The sequence below is a fragment of the Aythya marila genome, assembly GCF_965140915.1.
Source record: "Aythya marila genome assembly, chromosome: 4".
NCBI lineage: Eukaryota > Metazoa > Chordata > Aves > Anseriformes > Anatidae > Aythya > Aythya marila.
This window is the reverse complement of record NC_139045.1, coordinates 50,206,272-50,224,926: the sequence shown is the minus strand read 5'-3', so window position 1 is coordinate 50,224,926 and position 18,655 is coordinate 50,206,272. Positions and strand designations below refer to the sequence as shown.

At 40.1% G+C, this 18,655-nt stretch overlaps 2 protein-coding genes across 9 annotated transcripts in view; one reads left to right on the top strand and one right to left on the bottom strand.

Moving 5' to 3' along the window:
• The window catches only part of ATP10D (ATPase phospholipid transporting 10D (putative)), a 45,981-nt gene extending 35,281 nt beyond the window's left edge, over nucleotides 1–10,700 (top strand). For 2 of the 3 annotated variants that reach the window (XM_082760355.1, XM_082760354.1), the window contains exons 19-23: nucleotides 194–394; nucleotides 1,926–2,006; nucleotides 2,253–2,357; nucleotides 3,369–3,556; nucleotides 5,937–10,700. In XM_082760355.1, coding sequence (XP_082616481.1) covers nucleotides 194–394; nucleotides 1,926–2,006; nucleotides 2,253–2,357; nucleotides 3,369–3,556; nucleotides 5,937–6,312 — 951 coding nt within the window. In that variant the 3' untranslated portion in view covers nucleotides 6,313–10,700. The remainder of the gene's footprint in view (nucleotides 1–193; nucleotides 395–1,925; nucleotides 2,007–2,252; nucleotides 2,358–3,368; nucleotides 3,557–5,936) is intronic. The other variant, XM_082760356.1, reaches the window with a different exon arrangement.
• Nucleotides 1–18,655, bottom strand: part of CORIN (corin, serine peptidase) — a 144,862-nt gene that overhangs the window by 969 nt on the left and 125,238 nt on the right. For 4 of the 6 annotated variants that reach the window (XM_082760360.1, XM_082760357.1, XM_082760361.1 and 1 more), the window contains 3 exons: nucleotides 15,827–16,098; nucleotides 14,396–14,529; nucleotides 10,836–13,836 (listed from right to left, as the gene is read on the bottom strand). In XM_082760360.1, the coding sequence (XP_082616486.1) occupies nucleotides 13,654–13,836; nucleotides 14,396–14,529; nucleotides 15,827–16,098 (589 nt within the window). In that variant the 3' untranslated portion in view covers nucleotides 10,836–13,653. Of the gene's footprint in view, nucleotides 1–3,593; nucleotides 5,007–10,835; nucleotides 13,837–14,395; nucleotides 14,530–15,826; nucleotides 16,099–18,655 lie in introns of those variants that run through there. The other 2 variants (XM_082760358.1, XM_082760359.1) reach the window with 2 other exon arrangements.

Sequence of the window (18,655 nt, the reverse complement as noted above, 5' to 3'; positions counted from 1 at the left end):
CCAGTTTTTAAATGCAAAGATGTGTTCTAGATGAATATAATTTCAAGTGTGGGATTGGCAGGGGCTCTATAGCAATTACACATATTTTTCCACAGATTATGGTAACCAAACCTATGATCTGCCTATTTTCCTCTTGTTTTTAAAACACTTGTCTCTATGGGTAACATTTATCATCTCATCATTAACTTTTCAGGCCTATGTGAACCTCTTGTTCTGGTACCAGTTCTTCTGTGGGTTTTCAGGCACATCAATGACTGACTATTGGATCTTGATTTTTTTCAATCTCCTTTTTACATCGGTGCCACCCATCGTTTATGGTGTCTTGGACAAAGATGTGTCTGCAGAGATACTCATGCAGATCCCGCAGCTGTATGTGATGAGCCAGAAATCTGTGGTAGGTTAAAGAATGTTTGGCCTGAAGCAAGTTAAAATGGTCAGCATTTGAGCCATTTCTTTCTTTCCTTCGTGGTTCACATCAGGCAAACCTGAAGTTTAAAACCACTTTCTTTGCTAGATCCAGACCTGTACAATGCATGCACAAACAAAAGCTGTTTTTTTCTGCTCTATGCTTTCTCAGTCACAGACTTTTGACTAAGTAAATGTTACAAGGCCCCAGGATTTGTCCCTTTATTTTGGTCTTTGGGATATATACAATGAGCTGAGCAGATGCTTTTGAGGCAACATAATCAGAGTTGCTGAGTTGCTTCATTACACAGTTGTTTTTCTCTCTGCCTTTTTTCTTTTTCTTTTCTTTTTTTTTTTTTTTTTAAGGTTTTATCAGAGCTTTCTTTCTTTTGTCCAGCTCAGCATTGTCTTGCCCTGTGGTTGGAGCTGTTAAGCAGTATATCATTTCTTTTCTTGAATGAAAATAACAGTGAAATAACTGCTTTGAATTAAGTGCAGTGTAAAAGAAAGAGAAATGCTTAAAAGATGTGTGTCATAATATTGCACCATCATATCTTAAGTGCACAGCTCTGTACAAGCTATAAAAGTGGGCAGTAACTTGGATTCATCTTCAGTGATTTAAAGCATTTCCCTGACATGGGCAAAAGAGAAGACTTGTTTTTCACGCCAAAGAGAAGGGTTGAGTGGCTTTTAATCTCTCTTTACTAATTGGAGAGGAAATCTTATGTGACTAGACTGCTCCCCAGTGTGCCTCAATGTAGTGCCTGAAGGAATGGTATATGTCAGAGCCAGGGCAAATAAAGCTATAGTTTCATAAGCAGTTGAGCTGTCACAAGTTTGCTGCCACTGAGTAGGTGGAGTAGGCTTGTTCCTCCTCGTTTTCTCCCATCTTTTCTTTCCTCTACCCATTTTCACCCATGTGGTTAAACTTCCTCCCTTGTGCCAGCTCTGTTGTTCATCAGATCCTTTGAGGAGTCAATTAAACACGCTAACCCAACAAAGTTTTAGTGAGTTTACCGGCAGAAAAGCAGATTGTTTTCTCACATTCTAGTAAGATTAGTTAGCTCACATTACAGTCTGGTAAGTACAGAGGAGTCAACCAGCAGAAACTAAGAGGCAGAAGCATATGTACAAAAAAGAAGGAAGTGGATTTGGAAGGAAAGTGAGACTTGGCATTCAGTGATGGTAAGTTGCAAGGATAGTTCATTGTCCCCTAGCTCTCTCCCTTCCCTATTACTCACTTAGGTTTGACTCCGGTAGGTCTGTTCTTGGAGAAACAGCGGTAAGATCAGAGTTCACAGATCTAGCTGCTGATTTAAATCCTAGCGGTTAGCTACATATGCCGAGTGAGCTCTTTATTCTTATTATGGAATAAAAGATGCCTCTTTGTTGGGAAACTGGAGTTATTCTGCAGATAATCGTTCTCTGAATCCAAATGAATTCTAAATAAAGCTGCAGCAATTTTTTCAGTTTGTTCCAGTGACATTTTGTTGTTTTGTTGTTTTTTTTTTTTCTTACAGGCCTACTTGCCTTCAACTTTCTGGATAACCTTGCTGGATGCTTTTTACCAAAGTCTTGTTTGCTTTTTTGTGCCTTACTTCGTAAGTGCTGGATATGAAATACTCCTATATACGTTGACATATTAAAAACTCAGGCAAATTAGAGAAAACAATGCAGTTTTTCATTGTACTTCATCATATATAAATTTGTACTAGCAGGATTGTCGTAGGAACTGAATTGAACCGTGTGCATGCAGATGTGTCTGGTATTTAAATTAATAATGCTGCTTTGTATATTAGGACTATAGGTAAATAATGTATTTAACTGACTGTCATCTTCCCTTACAGACTTACTATGGCTCAGACATAGACGTTCTTTCTTTCGGAAATCCTATAAACACAGCAGCTCTCTTCATAATATTGTTGCACCTTCTCATTGAGTGCAAGTCTGTGGTGAGTACTTTGTTTCCTGAAGAGTATATTCCTACCAGAGCGTGCCTACAGCTTTCATAAAAAATTATGGAAGAAAGAGCTTTCTGTATAAAGCTAAACAAGTAGAAAAGGGTTAAAAAGTAAATATTTTGTTTATATGATCCTGTGAGCTCTCTTAAGCAAGCTGTCATTGGAGCAAACGGTATTACTTGTATGACTAAAATTAACAAAATTTGGTCTCAGAATTAGTTGTAGCTAGTAAAGGATCCTGCCTTAATAGGATTCAGTGGGTTTGGGATGTCAGTTTAGTTTTGCAAATGAGAAAACCAACCAGTGATCTGCTTGAGCTTTCATAAGTTCCCAAAGCTTATTTCTAGTAGAATACAATGTCAGCTGTTGATTTTGAATGCTTTAAACTGATGGTCTGCTCTAGAGAAACATTATGTTATAAAAACAACGCCTTTATTCATTTATTCAGAATATATGCATAGCATGAGTGTATCCATGCTCTGAATAGGAAAATAAATGTTTTTATTTGGCATTTTTCTATGTCGTCAAGCTGACAGACCAATGAGTGTTGTTTCCGTAGTAACTATTATAGCCATAACTCCAATGAAGAACAGTTAATCAGTGTTTCAAGTCAGATATTTTAGGGCTAGTGTCATGTGAAGATCTGCCTCCATTTGCTTGAAAAGGATTTCTGTTCTGCTGGTGAATAAAGTGGTCATATAAGGCAAATGGCATTATAAAGGCTTCTACAAATGCATCAAAAACAATGCTTTTAGTAGAATTAAAAAATCAAAATTAAACAGCTGGTTACCTATTAACAGTAGGAATAAGGTTCAGTTCTTCCTGGTAGTGTTTTGTATGGAATTAGGAATACTGTCTGAACAGATTGACCCTTTGTTACATAAATAACATGTACTTGGAGGAGGAGTGCGTGTGCATGTTCATGCATGCATGTGCATATAAGAATTATGGCTCTTTCTGTTGACAACTTAAATGTGACTTCTTTTCTTTTCTGAATTGCAGACTTGGATACATGCAGTAGTTATAGTTGGCAGCATCCTATTTTACTTCATCTTTGCTCTGGCTTTTGGGGCAACCTGCATAACACATAACCCACCATCAAATCCATATTGGATCATGGAAAGGCACATGACAGACCCAGTATTTTACCTCGTCTGCCTCCTGACTACTTGTGTTGCTCTGCTGCCCAGGTATGTTTCTGTTTTATAATCACAGTTTCCTATTGCTAACAAATTAATTTTCATCAAGTCTTTGCGTACTATAAATCTCTGCCTAAAAGTCATCTTGTCCCCTCACAAAGCAAAGAAAATTTCATAGTTATACAAGAGAAAGTCAGGCAAGGACAGCTCTTTAATGACAAGTCATCAAAGTAAACTGCAGTAAATACAAACTCTTTCATGATTTAAATACTAACTATTGTGTTTGAGTAAAAAACAAAACAAAACAACAAACATGATTGCTGTAAAGATAGAGTTCATCATTTATAAACAAATCAGATACATTCAGGATCATAGTTAAATATGCGCTATACATAGGCTGGGCTGTCTATGGTTATTTGTTAAACCATTTTCTGTATGAAATTTATGTTATGAATATGTATAAGAACATTTAGAATGACAAATACATGTGCAAGCTTCTTTGTGGGATAGAAACACACTGACTAGATTCAGAGGGGGAACTGAGGTACATTTTTATCATGCCTAACATGTTTTGCTTCACTGAAAAAGTCATGCCCTAGTTTTGATTACTCGTTCAGTTTGGAAAGGCAGGAGCCTTTGGTGAAGCTCCCAGACACTGGCATGCTGAGCAGGTTCACACTTCATTCCAGCAAAAGGACAAGCCATGAGCTGCAAGAAATGTGTGCTCTTCCCTCACCATCCTGCTCTGGCTTCAGGTGTTGACAGCAGAGCCTTTTCTTTCACACACAGATCTCCTTTACATGATAAATAAACAAGCAAATGCTGTTCTAGGACCTTTTATAGAGCTGTAAACAGCCTAGATAGGAGAAAGGTTGTGGGTTGCTGACTGCTTCCAATTTACAAGTATTCCATTTTGAAGAGTGGCAATGTTTTTCATGACAAATTAAATGCAAAGATTTAGACTCAGCAGTAAGATTCTCTGAATTGCTTTCACTTTCCCTGTGCCAATATCCCAGAATATTTATAGCTGTTGTAGCTGATTCGAGCTCTTCTCAACGGATGATTTGATAGACTTGTAGCACAGAATGGCTGCTGTCACACGTACATTTTTTTTCTTGCTTATTTCTGCTGTAATCTTTTGTAAGATGCTGAAAAGCCTTCACTTAGAACTAAGAAGCTAGAGGGTGTTCTACACCTTCTCACCTAAGACTGGGACTTTTCACTGGAGTTTTTAAGGAGTAGGTTTCCTACAGAGAGACAGATGTTCAAGTCCTTGTTGAATCTGCAAACTCGCTACAAAAGGCCATGATTTAAACCTTTGCCCAACCTAAGCCACCAGGGAAGTTAGTTCCAATATGAACTAACCCTAGATTTTCCTTACGGAACATCATTGCTATACTGCTATTATATTGCTACTATATTGCTGTTACTGCATGTGATGCTTTATTTCTTTGGTCTTTGCCTTCTTGTTCTTTCTTGCTTCTGTTCAATTCTCTGGCTCCTGGAAAAATGTAGAAAGATTTAGAAAGGTGGTCTGACTACCGTCCCCAGCTTTCTAGGGCTGTATGAGTGCTGTATTATTAATGTGAACCAGCAGTGATAAACATCATCTCAGTTTGAAGCATGATTTTTCTAGGCCTGATATATTTCTCTTTGTATTTGCACTGTTCCAGGGAAACTAAACTGAGCACTGACCTTGATGGCTTTTTTCGGGGGCCTGACATAATCTGCAGAAATCTCCATTTTCAGTGTAGCTGGGACCCTGGCTCTCACCAAAGTTGCAAATGCACAGTGCTGCAGTGACTAGCGAGGCTGAGAGAGCTGGGGTTGTTCAGCCTGGAGAAGAGAAGGCTCCAGGGAGACCTTATTGCAGCCTTCCAGTGCCTAAAGGGGATCTACAAGAAAACTGGGGAGGGACTCTTGGTCAGGGAGTATAGTGATAGGACAAGGGGTTAGAGCTTTAAATTAAAAGAGGGTAGATGCAGATTGTGTATAAGGAAGAAATTCTTCACTCAGAGCGTGGTGAGGCACTGGAACAGGTTACCCAGAGAAGCTGTGGATGCCCCATCCCCGAAAGTGTTCAAGGCCAGATTGGATGGGGCTTTGGGAAACCTGATGATTAGTTGCAGAGAGTTTGGAACTAGATGACCTTTAAGGTCCCTTCCAATCCAAACCATTCAATGGTTCTATAAGTCTTTGTGCATGACAAAAAAAAATGGAAGCATCAGCCTTTGAAAATGCCAGTTTTTCTGGTGTGATTTCTGACCTGATAATTTATGTTCACAAAATGGCACCAGCAAAAGCATGTTTTAGAGGCTGCTGCAGCAGCCTCTAGGTTTACATGAATGGTGTTTGGTTTTCTTTAGTGATCCTGGAAACAGTTTTGAGTCTGCTTCTAAACAGCTTATTTGAAACTGTGTTTATTTTGTAGATATTTGCTGAGAGTTCTCCAAGGAACGTTGTTTCCGTCTCCAGTGTTGAGAGCCAAGCACCTTGACAAACTGATCCCTGAGGAGCAGAGGGAAGCAATTAAGAGATGGAAAGATGATTGCGTTATAAACTGTAGAATGGAGTTCCAGGTTACTTCTGGGTCTTCCAGCTCAGCCACAGGTGCTGTATCAGAGGAAGAAAGCATTGCCAGTGTTTTGCCAACTTCTAAAACACCTTTTCAGGCCTGTTCAAGAGGGAGGTTAGTGGAGGAAGTCTCTTTATCAGACATTCAGAATGAGTCTGGGAATACAAACAACCAGAGCTCTGAAAGGACTGTATTTCTGAATTCATCAAAGGAAACTAATTCAGACTCTTAAGGAAGTAGTAACTGCTGTGCTAAAGTCTCTCGGCATACTTCTGAAGAGGACAAAAGTGTCATTTCTCTAGCAGGTTTGAACACAAAGCAGGTTTGAATTGTTTTGTGTGCACAAGCTGGTTTAATGTAATTTACGGAGTTGGAATGTGAACTATTGAAAATCCAAGAATAATAACTGCTGATGTATGCTACATTGCGGTTTTGTTTTCTTCAGCCAAGGAAGATGATGCACCCATTTGCTTAAAAGCTTTTGTGTTTATAAAGCTTTTCAGTAATTTATTAAGACATTCAAGGCCTAAATGGCTGAGTTTTATTTTTTTATGTAGTAGACTTTTCATACTGCTTCTGTCTTTCATGCAACGTTGCATAATGCCTCTTGGTGTTATAGAGAGGACATTGTATGAATTACAGATCTGTGGGATCTAGTTCAGGTAAGATTCACTCTATAATAAGCCATGTTGCTCCCTTGCATTGCTGTCTTAAAATTGTCGTGTTGCCTGGGATTCGTGGCATGCTGAAGTATGCAGTAAGCAGAAAGCCTGGGATGCAGTGTTTTTAGTTGGTTTGTTGCAAGACTTCTCAGTGTTTGTATATAGCAATTGTTTTAACCATTGTCAGCCAGCTCCTCCACCTTCTATTGCTAAAACCATCTCACTGCTGTCCAAACTCAACTTAAACCATCAGGAAAGTGTCCCGGATGAGACGTACAGCTCCCATGTCTCCCTCACCTTCCTCTCCCACAAGAGGAGAAAATTTGTGTGCAGCTTTTTATTCTCCATGATTGTTCATCCTCCTGCTTCATCCTTTCTGTCTCCATGTTCCGTTTCATGTCATTCACACTGACTGGACTTCTTTTCCTCTTCACCCAACTTGTATGTTGGCTGCCTGAATTTTCTCTAGACTCTACCTCATGCCTGCACTGGAAAATCATCTGCAAGTGGCAATGGGTAGCTCCCATGTGTCCACAGACAGTGCAACTTATAGCTGATGACATTTCTCTTCCTGACTCTCAGGTGTTTTTACATTCCTCCAGACTTTTATAATAAATAACAGTAAGTATCTACAAAGGCTGTTCAAATGTATAGCCATTTGTGAGCCCCACATTTTCCCACTGCTCTGCAAGCTGCACAAAAGCTAGCTGAGATGTGTGTGGCTTATTTCTGGAGTTCTGGCTGTCAAAAATATTGCCTCTTTTTATTTCTCTGCCCAAAAATTTACATGGCCAATTTATGGAGGAATTTAAGAAATTGTTTGTATCCATTAGCACCTGTTGAAATAAACTATTTCCTCAAACTTCAGCAGTTAATGAATTATTATTACTGATCCCATTTTTTGTTATGTTTCTTTCTAAAACTTTCAGCTTTCAAATTGCCAAGATTTGTCTGTTTATTTTTAGACACCGTGTTTGGGGCAAGGGCTCTGCTTTTTAATTGAACCATGAGTTTTCCATGCCAATGATCAACATTACATATTCCACATCTTCTAAGATCTCTGAAAGAATTTAAACAAACGCTGTGAGGTCTAGGACAGCTGCTGCTACGTAGGGCAGATATTGAGGGCATTCTAAGTTCATTCAAACACAGGTCACCACATGTTGCCAAAAGTTTGAAACGGTTTTGTTTTCAAAAGGTAGAATGTAATTTGTTCCGACTCCATCCTTACTGCTAGTGAGGAGAAAAATATCTTTTTGTTTAGCCTGCAGAAGAAGACCAGTGGAAGGAGCCAGTGATGACGGGCATTTTTGCAAATATTTTTTTTACTTTGATTCAACATATGACAAAATAATTTTTGATAAGTTCTAACATATGTTTAATGTGCACATTTGAAGTGAAAGTAGACATTCAAATTTGGAGACATCATGTCCAGCCTAAGTTGGTTCACCGTTATGATTTCTAGGTGTTTGCCTGTTGTATACTTGCTTGTTACACTTGTATTTTTTGCAGTTGGGGAATATCATTTACAGGACCAGATTTGGAAAGACATGAGGAGAAGAGAGAGGGACATAACAGCTGGGGTTAACTTGCCAGGAGTGGACTCCAGGCGTCCTGACTGAAACATTTCAGCTTTCTCTGCAAACCACAGGAACCATGAGGTATCCTAGAAGATGCAAAGCAGCCAGCAGGTTGTGCAGGGAGATGAGCTGGTACAAGGACAGAATCACACAGGGGTGGACTTGCTGGGACATAGTGACAGAGTGACCTGCTGTGCTCCCAACAGAACTCCAGGACAGGCTTAGATCTACCCATGTCATTCCTAGCACAGGTTTTCATGTTGAAAAAATCTCTAGTGCTTTCCTGCCCTGCAAGTCAAATATTAGTGTTTCCAGTATCTTTCTTCTGCACCTTAAATCTATTTCCTCTCTTCACTTGTGTGACAAAAAAGAGGTGGTCATCGTCTCATTGCAATGAGTGATCTCAGTGATGCAAGACTGTTTCCACCATTTCATTCAGTCATTTTTTTTTCATCGCTTTGGATTGTAGCCCTCTTGTTCTTTCAGTTGTAGTGCTAGCTGAGAGGATCTAGAAGAGGGCATGTTCTCTGAACTATGATATCCTGACCTGCTCACTGTCAGCAAAGCGACACTGAGTCCAAACCGCAGCAGACAGGTTTTGGCAGCTAAGTTTCAAGCGAGTTAGATATTTGAGAGGCAAAGTCTTGGATTTTAGCACCCAACAGAATGGTGAAGTGTGCATTAGTGGTGAAGAGGTTGTGTGGTTGTGTGCTTTTGAGGAATCAGTAAAGGGACTAAGGTACATTGCGCTCTCATGGGTGAGCTCTGGGACTCTGTGGTGACTTACAGGCATGCTGGACTCGGCGCTCTCCCCTTCCTGTCACTGTAGAAGGGAGTTGGGTGACAGAATTGGACTGAACCCAAAAGTGCTAGACCCTGTGGATCACCTTGGAATTTCAGGTACTCTTAAAAACTTCCTCTCTATCGATGATACCACTGATGGTGAGTACTTTTTATACCAGTCAAAGTGGTACAAAATAACACACACAGCATTTAATTTCTTTTTTTTTTTTTTCATGGTGTGTTGTTTCACTGATGGTGCACATAGCTTAGAATTCTTCTCTATAACCTAGGCTATATGCTTTCAGAGGACTTTGACAAGCCATGCGAATGCTAAAAATACGTTGTGTAAAACCTGATCTTTTGCTTTTTTCTATCCTTTGGTGAACAAACAGCAGAAAAATCTAGTGGCTGTCTGCTGTGATCACTTGCTATTTTTTACTGAATGGGGGATGAGGGTAGTGAGTCTTTAATAAAAGCTTAAAAATTTTAATTGGCCATATCTAAAGTGGTGCCAAATTAAGGGTGCAAATGAAACGTTCTCCCCTTGCTTCTCAACAGTTGAATGTTGTTGGTTGTTTTTTTTGCACTGGAGATGTCAGGATCCCCTGCTTGCTTCTGCAATCCTGCACTTAGGCACAACATGACCTGACTTTTCCATTTGGAAAACAAGCTTTTTAAGATCCTCTCACAGGTGTCTTGCAGATGTCATAAAGGAAAACACAGTGTCTAAAGTGTTGGTTGTCAGATTTAAAAAAAAAAAAAAAAAAAAAAAAACCTTCAGGCTCCCATCCCAACTTTGTACCTATGCTTACAGCAGCTTTAACTCACAGGTTGGTGTGCAATATTTGATCCACAGAAAAACACTTTTTTTTTTTTTTTTTAAATTTCTACAGCAGTATGTGCACTAACCATTTGCAGGTGCCTTTATTTAGCGAGTGTTTTTGTAGCTCAGCGAGCTCTGGCCCGTACATCAGGCACAGTTTGAGCTGAATGGCTGACCCAGGCTGTGGTTTTTCCTTCAGTGTCGCTGGCTGCAGCACAGGGTCACAGAGGAGCTAACGCAGAGCACCTGCTGCTCCTGCCAGCCCTGAGTCTGCTGCTGGTCTGAGCAGCCCTTGCTCTCAGCAGGAGTTAATGATCAAGTTCTGGAGGTGACTGTTCCTATAGCTGATTTTCAGTGTGGTCTTTGTATTAATAGCTTTTGTTTTATCCTTGTTATTTTAGTCCCATCCTCATCGTTATGCGTACCTTACTGCTGACTGCAGTTAAAAGCCAAATTCTAACTCTTTCGTGTTGCTGCATGCTAATATTTTTATTTCAGCATGTGCACGTGTTGAAGTACAGCGTACTGGTTATAAGGAGATAGATATTTATTTCAAACTAACTGTGTTCCTGAGGAAAGCTGTAGAACAAAATGTGTTCAGAGAAATCTGATTTCAGTGTTTTTCAGATGTTTTGGTCTTGAATAGTTGTTGGCGGTGGTGTTCTTGGAAATGTTCTATACTGGAAGCAGACATGCAGAAGAAGCCAGAAGTTGTACAGTGGTTGTAGTACCAAAATCCTCCCCAAGTGCGGTAATGCTTAAAAAGCTAGATAAGGGTATGCAAGTACCATTTCAAAGCTATTGTTAGGCATTATTGCTAAAGCTATAACTTTATCGTGAATCTCTTCACCCCTTCCTATTGTCATCAAGTCTCTGTAAAGATTAAGACACATTTTGAACAGAGAAGTTACTTGGAAAATGACTGTAAATTTTTATTAGTACAGTTAGAGAGAAACACATCTGTTAGACTGCGTGGCATTGCTTCCATTTGGACATACAGCTGTGGTAGAAGTAAAACCAACAAACGTGTTACCTTGCAGTGAGGCTACACTTGTAAGAGACGCAGCATAATTGTGATCATAACCATTATGTCAGCACACGAGGGAAGGCTTGATACAGTGGAAGGAGGAATATATTTGCCGTTTCATGTGCACACATAGAAAAAAAGCAGTATAAAAATACATTTATAAAATTACAAATTTCCTCTTTACATGGAATGTTGTGGCAGATACGGTTGTGGGGAAGGAAAAGACCCTGCTAAGACCCTGCTGCTCCCTCCTAAGAGCCACCGGGCTGGGATAATATTAGGGTAATATTTTCTGAGTGATTCAGGACAGGGCTGGAGCATGTGTGTAAGCAGGACGCCCTCTTGTTTCCTGGGAGGAGGGGCTGCTTGGAAACTGGTGGCCAAACCCAGTTAATTAAAATGCACTATTACTTTACCTATTATCATTTGGCAGTGCCAGTGCCTATACCTACTCCAGTCCTTGGCAGAATTCCAAGCAGCTAGCCGCTTCACCTGGTGAAGGGCTGCCAGGCTGGGCTGCTCGTTTCACAGAACAGGTCCTGGCTTTTAGCCCCATGAGGCAGACCTGGCTGAAATCTGTTGCAACAGATCCTGGCCCCAGAGAAAACCTAAAGTGGGGGACCAAGAGCTGCCATTTACATGTCCTTGAAACAAGGGCATCAGTAACCTGCTCCATATGCAGCCTACCTGCACAGGAAAAACATGGCCACAGCTGCTTTCTCTCTGGGGAAAGCATTAATATGTTACAGTAAAAGCAAAATCCGTAATAGAGAGAGAAAAGAAAATTAACACCTAGGAAAGTTTTCTTTCTGAGCATGAAACAGTGATACCATAGTCATTTAAATTGTTTCAGAACCCATACCATAAATACTGAGTATTTTTTAATAATGCTCTACAGAGTGCTGTCTAGTATGTCTAATGATAGGCATGTTAAAGGAAAAGATAGGGAAGTAAGAGGTAAAAATTTCACCAAAGCGATAGTCAGGTTGGTTGTAACGTGATTAATAGTACCTGAAGTGTCCATTAGTTGGCTCTTCTGATGCATGTTTCCACACACAGCAGTCCTGGTATTTATTGACAAGGCCCTGCCGTGCTGTCATGGGGGCGTGCCAGAGGTAGCAGCGAGGGTAATCACGTGCCTCAGGCTGAGTTCACAGGGGGCTAGGCACAGCACTGAAAACACCCAGCTTTTAGACACCTTGCTCCCCAGTGAAGCCTCAGCTTCCTGACTCCTCCTACTCTGGCCTCCCAGACTAACACAAGCTGTACAGAGCATCACCTGCAGCAACTGTAAGAATCACATCCCCTCCAGCACCAGAAAGAGGTGCCAAGCTCCACTGTAGTGTTTTTTTTTTTCCAGACTCCTGGAGTCAAGGCTTAGCTTTTTGCCTGCTAGGCAGAGCACTCTTGCCATCGAGCACCTGAGCAGGGCTCTTTGAGCCTTTGCTGATGAAGCTATTGTACTTTGCTTACCATATTCCTAATGCTCATTTGAGCAGAAGCTGGGATCCAAGTCTTTTGTCATTCAGATTTCTTCTTGCCTTTTTCTCTTTCAAGATAGTTTAATCTTGCTCAGCAAAATGAAACTTTCAGTGGAAGATACTAGAAGAAGAGACCTATCCAAAAATACCCAGTTTCCCAATATTATTTCCCAGTATTTGCTCATACTATATCCTTTTTACCTTAAAATCTTCATTTTCTGCATCTCACCAGATGCTCAAACTAGCTTATTCTTGGGACAAAAACTGTTGCAGTGACATTGCCAACAGTGTTGTTTTAGAGGGTCAGTTTCTTAGTGCATGCCTTACAGGCTGAACACATACAAACGGGGGAAGAAGACCCAATGGGGCATAGGTTTGATAAATATGCTACTCCATGTAGTGCTGTCAAGAGCCAGGCACATGGAAGCTTCAGAAAATTAAGCAATAGAAACTTGGGTAGAATCCATCCAAAGAGGCTGAACAACAAAATTTTGGTCTTAGGTGCCTCAAGTAGCAGTTATGGGCCTGTTGGGCTACTGGTGCCACCCAGCACCCTGCAGAGATGCCCAAGCTGGCTGTGGGAACAGGAGCTGTGGAGTCAGGATGGTAAGTGCCATGCTCACGTCAGCCACCCCAAGAGACAGGCAGTGTTGGCTCAGGCATGCCAGCAGCGCAGGGCTGTGCCTCTTCGGAGACCTGCACTTCTACTGATGTGCCCTGGGTGAGGTGGACACAAAAGCTCAGCAATCTCTTCCACACCCTCCAGCCCGTGGTGGGGCCCTTGTGAATATGTACCCTATGGGCAGCATCTGGCTGCCCTGAGTTCATACCTCACAACCATGAGTGCAAACACATGTGCTACTGAGTGAGTAGTATTAAAATAGGCTATTTAAAAAGTTTTGCTAGTCTGTGCTACTGCTAAGTTTGAATATCTGAAAGGCAGAAAGTGCCTTTTTCTTTTCTTTTAAGCTTTTTGCTGCGCTCAGAATAGCGCCACAAAAGGTAAAAGAAAAGTCAAAAGGACTATTAATTCTACCCCAAAGTATATTCACCAGCAGAGGGTTGGCCATTAACATACACTGCATATTCCATAGCTCCACAAGAATAGAAGAGCCTGAAACTCCTTTTCACAGAGCTTCTGGACTGCAAAATCTTCAGTATTGAAGTGTTGTTTCCATTTTCCTTATGTCTGTCAGCACAATTCTTACCATCTGGAGTTAGTTTAGCAGAAAGGTGTGGATGTATATTTGTCTTTCAATCCACTCAATAAAATGTGACACATTGCTGTAAACTCCTGGTCCCAAAACCTTGGAAAAGCAGACAGAGCCCCAAGACGTTAAACCAAACAAAGTCCAGCGCCCTGCAGGTTGCTCACATACAAGTGGTCCTCCGCTGTCACCCTGCAATATCAAAGAAAAAAAAAGTCTATAGGGGCTCCACGTAGCCAGCAGTCATATGTTAAAGCTATGTCAGTTTCTAGAGTGATTTGCCTTTAGTAAGTAACTAAACTTTAATCAGCTGTTAAGACTGGCTGCTCTACTAATCTATGTAGCAGCAGCATTCACTATTACTGGTATTTATTCCCCATTATAACTGTACAAAAATGTATCTGCAAATGGTTTATACTAATTTTAAGATGTTAGACTACTATTTAGCTAATACAGATAAGCCTTAGACTGTTTAAGCAGCATTTCATTACCACAAACTGAAGTTGATTTCGGATTCATAGAATCAGAGGCATTGAGGTTGGGACTCCTGGAAGTCATCTGGTCCAACCTCCCTGCTCAAGCAGGACCACCTACTGGTTACACCAGTAATAATAAAAGTTGGGTTAAAATGTGTAAATAGACTGTTGTCATTTTTATAGTAGATGAAGTATGCTGTACCCAATTAATGTCACAGAGCTTTGATTTCTAAAAGCCTTTCTAGCTGTGAGTTTCTCCTTAGAGAGAGGCTTACCATGCAAGAGTCCACAGTGCCAGACTCATAGCCGGCACACAGCATCCTGCTGGTGATGGTTTTCATGTCAAAGTACGACTGGCATTGTTTTAAGGAAATGATGCGAACTTCTCCTTCCTGAAGCTTGAAAGGCACTGAAAAACAGAATTAAGCATTAAACTATATACCTATGAACACACAAATATTTATCTATGATGGATCTTTGAGGCAGAGGAGAGAGTCAACTCCATGGCAGGATCCTTCATAGCAAGCATTTTGATTTGGGTAAATTTGACTTAGTGTATCAGGGAATCAGATTTCAAAGGTTATTGGAATTATTTTAGCATATCCAGGACTTCTTCCTACTGTGAACAGCTGAGAGAGCTCAGATTCAAAGGAAATCTGTTAAATCGAGGGTATAAAGCATGAAACCCTGTGTAGCCATGATGGTTTTTGCAGCTTCATAACATAAAATCTTTAAAAGCAAAGCTGAAACCATATTAGAGAGCAAAGAAACTTTTCCCACTTACCAGCGATACAAAAGCATTCTGTGTTATTTTTTTCCCTGCATTTACCTAAAAGATAGTTTTAGGTGGGTAGATCTGATTGTAAACAGCATATTCCTCACCAATGTAATACTGTTTTTGCCAGTTGTATGACCAGGCCACCAGGGGTGGAGCAGTACTTTTAGGAAGATTTCATTCTCCAATGTACAGAAAAGCACCCTTCCCTTATAATTGCTATAATAGAGAAGGGAGAAACACAATGGACAGAGCATAACAGTGTTGGGGCCAGGACACTTTGGATACGATGCATGCAGGATCATTTTGGCAAAACAAATATTTACATAACATAAATGTTCTTGTTATGGGACCCAAGGATTTCAGTGGCAACAGAGCATGAAAACCAGCAACATTTCTGTTCAGAGAAACCAAAACAACACTTCTGATTATGCCCACATGGAACAAATCATGCCACAAGCCTAAAATGTGACACAGAGCATTGACTCAAGAAAATGTTCATTCGACCTATATGCAATTGCTTTCTGTGCCTTCAGCTTTCACTGCACTAAGAATGTTATTCCACAGCAATGAGCTCATGCAGGTTTTACCTCAGTACAGTTCTAAATACAACCTGGGTACAACTATAACCAATTCAGGTCGTTTTCTTGATAGGAGTTTCTAGATCCTTTGCATTTAAAAAATAAATTAATTAATTAAATTAAACCACTTGTCTAAATACAGATTTAGGAACATAAATTTAGACTACTGATTTGAAAAACCTAGTCTAGTGACAGCTGGCTTTCCTCCATGAGTAGTTACAGTTCCTTAGCATTTAATAAAGTCCGGCATTTGTATAAATGGATAAAGCACTGCAATGGGGTCACTTATTGGATTAACCCAGTAGGTAGTTAATGTGGTTTACCACGATTGCCAAAAGTATTCATCTTACTTTTGTTGCCCATGTGTCCCCAGCCTGTGATGTAGCAGTAGGTATCTGGCTGCACCAACTGTTCCTTGCTGGGCAGACAGACAGGTCTTACATAGCTTGTTTCGTTGATATCTTCATCTAGTTCTACAATGCTGATATCATAGTCCACGACTGCTCTGTTGTAGCGCGGATGCAGGATAATTGTCTTCACTAGTCGGGTCTGCATGAAACTTGAGGGATGATCAAGATTGCTTATCCCAAACACTACTTTCCAAACAGCTGCGTTTTCTCTCCTTTGTTTAAAAAAAAAAAAAAAAAAAAGAAGAGTATTTTTTTAGTTTAAATGTCTGAGTGTTTTTCTCTGACTCCTCTTATATGCTATTTTGCAAATTTTTTCACGTACAAATGCTATAAGAAAACAAATACTTAGGCATCAGTACTGACAAAAAAAAAAAAAAAAAAAAAGAATGTTTTCCATTCCCTTCCTGCCTGCTACAGAAATAATTCAAGCTCGCAGCCTAAGATATGAAAACACCCATTATTTGCCACATTAAATGCCAAAGGTTCTCAAAATCATCCCTCAGATCCTGCCCAAGTTCTTAGGTGCTCACTGGTGGGCATGTTCCAGTTTTTCTGGGGTGACAGTATTGTTTAGTAGTATGCTGCTCACAGCAGTAATTTAAGCTGAAGTCCCAAAGGAGTCTCAAAGATACAATTCAATTATGAAAAATAAATCTCTTAATCTATTTTTTATTGGGCATCTGTGTGTGCCAAGCATACTCCCTATGCCCAAGCTTAAAGGTTACTCTGTCTCTTACACAGAACTGTTTAAGACTCATGCAAATATCCATGATCACAAAAAAAAAAAAAAAAAAAAAAATTATATATATAAGTCGATAGGCTATTAGTAGGAAAAATGAATTAGGGTCTGTTAAGTCACATAAGAAAACATTAGAAGTTTAGAGAATCTGGATCACAGCTAGTGGTAAGCCATGGGTTCCTAATCAGTCTGTGATTCTAAAAAATGAAAAAGAAAAGTCTCTTTTTTGGAATTGATGTAACTAAGCTCCTTCGAAGAGACTGAGGCTTAGTCAGAGCAATCTGAATGAAAACATCCAGAATTTCAGCTTTTTCACAGTATTCAACAGAATTGTCATTCCTATAATTTGGAAAGAGATTCAATTGCTAAATAAAGACTGTTTTTATCTACGAGTTCCATGAGAATTCTGGTATTTCAAACTATAATGGTCGTTCTACCATCATGACCAATTTGTGATTTATTCTATGATGTTTCAAGTTGAAGTGCTAGGAATATTCACATCCTATTGTGTTTATGGGCATTGAAAAAGAGCATTGCTCGGAGCAATGAGAAGTCACAGACAGAATGTATTATCTTACTACAGTCAAGAAAAAAACTTCAATTTCTTGGATGCTTTGGTGTAAAGCATTTCAAATTGACCTGGACAAAACTATACTAATAAGACCAGCAAAGGACTATTCTTAATGCAGTTCCTTTCCATTTGTAACTTTATAGATATTCATGGCTATTTGCATTAATATTGTCTGCTGCATTACTGATGTATAGTCCTCATGGTTTGGATCCCAGACTTCACAAAATATTTTTTGTCTAACGCACCAGAGCACATTTTGTCTAATGCCTCCAGTTCCCTCAGTCACTCCTCATAACTCTTGTTTTCTAGTCCGTCTTCACCAGCTTTATTGCTCTTCTCTGAACACGCTTGAGCAAGTCAATATCCATTGACAGGCCCAAAACTGAGCACAACATTCAAGATGCAGTCTCACCAGTGCATGTACAAGGGGACAAGTCCTGCCGGTCACATTATTGCTGATGTAGGCTAGGATGCCACAGGCCTTGCTGACCACCTGTGCCCACTGCCAGGTCATCTCTGGCTGGCTGCTGACCAGTGTCCCCAGGTCCTTTTCAGCCTAGCAGCTTTCCAGCCACTCTTCCCCAAGCCCGTACCTCTGCATGGGACTGCTGTGACCCAAGTGCAGCAGCTGGCACTGAGCCTTGTTGAATGCCATGCTGTGACCCATCAATCCAGCCTATCCAAAGCCCTCTGCTTTCCTACCCTCAAGCAGATAACACTCCCACCCAGTTTGGTGTCATCTTCAAACCTAATGATGGGTGCACTTGATCCCCTCATCCAGTTCATTGATAAAAATGCTAAACAAAACTGGCCCTAAAATTGAGTCCTAGAAGCACCACTGGTGACATGTATTACTCTGAGATCATACAGCCCAGCTTTTAATTGAGATCACCAAAGTTCTTCCAAAAGTAGAGGAATATACCAGACCCTGTTTAGCTGCAGCGATCTCTCCTGTGTTATTGCCTCTAGAATCTCCATAAATAGCCTCACAACTTGAGATACTCACACTGTTGCCTTTCTGACTTGTCTTCTGGCTTTGGACACAAAAGCCACAAACCAGAATTTACCCTAACCATAATTTATATCAAGAGCCAGGAGAAAAAAAAAAAAAGAAAATAAATATCAGTCAAGAAAAAACAAAGTACATCATCTTTTCTCATGCTTACCACAGAATTTCTACTGGCTTATTAAACAGAAAGAAAGATGTTTAGCATAGTACAAAAATTTCCAGTGAGAAAGTATCAGTTTTAAGCAGGACTAAGTACTGGTGACAACCACCTAACAAAAGAGTACTTGCTAACTATAGCAGAAAACACACATTTCAATTGTATTTAGGAACATGATTAAACAACTCCAGTACCAGAGAAAAAAAAATACGGTAATGCACTTTCCTCTAAAGTCTGTGGTTCTTTAAAAAGAAATACTGGTTACCAAAAAGCTAACAATGACTAAGATAATT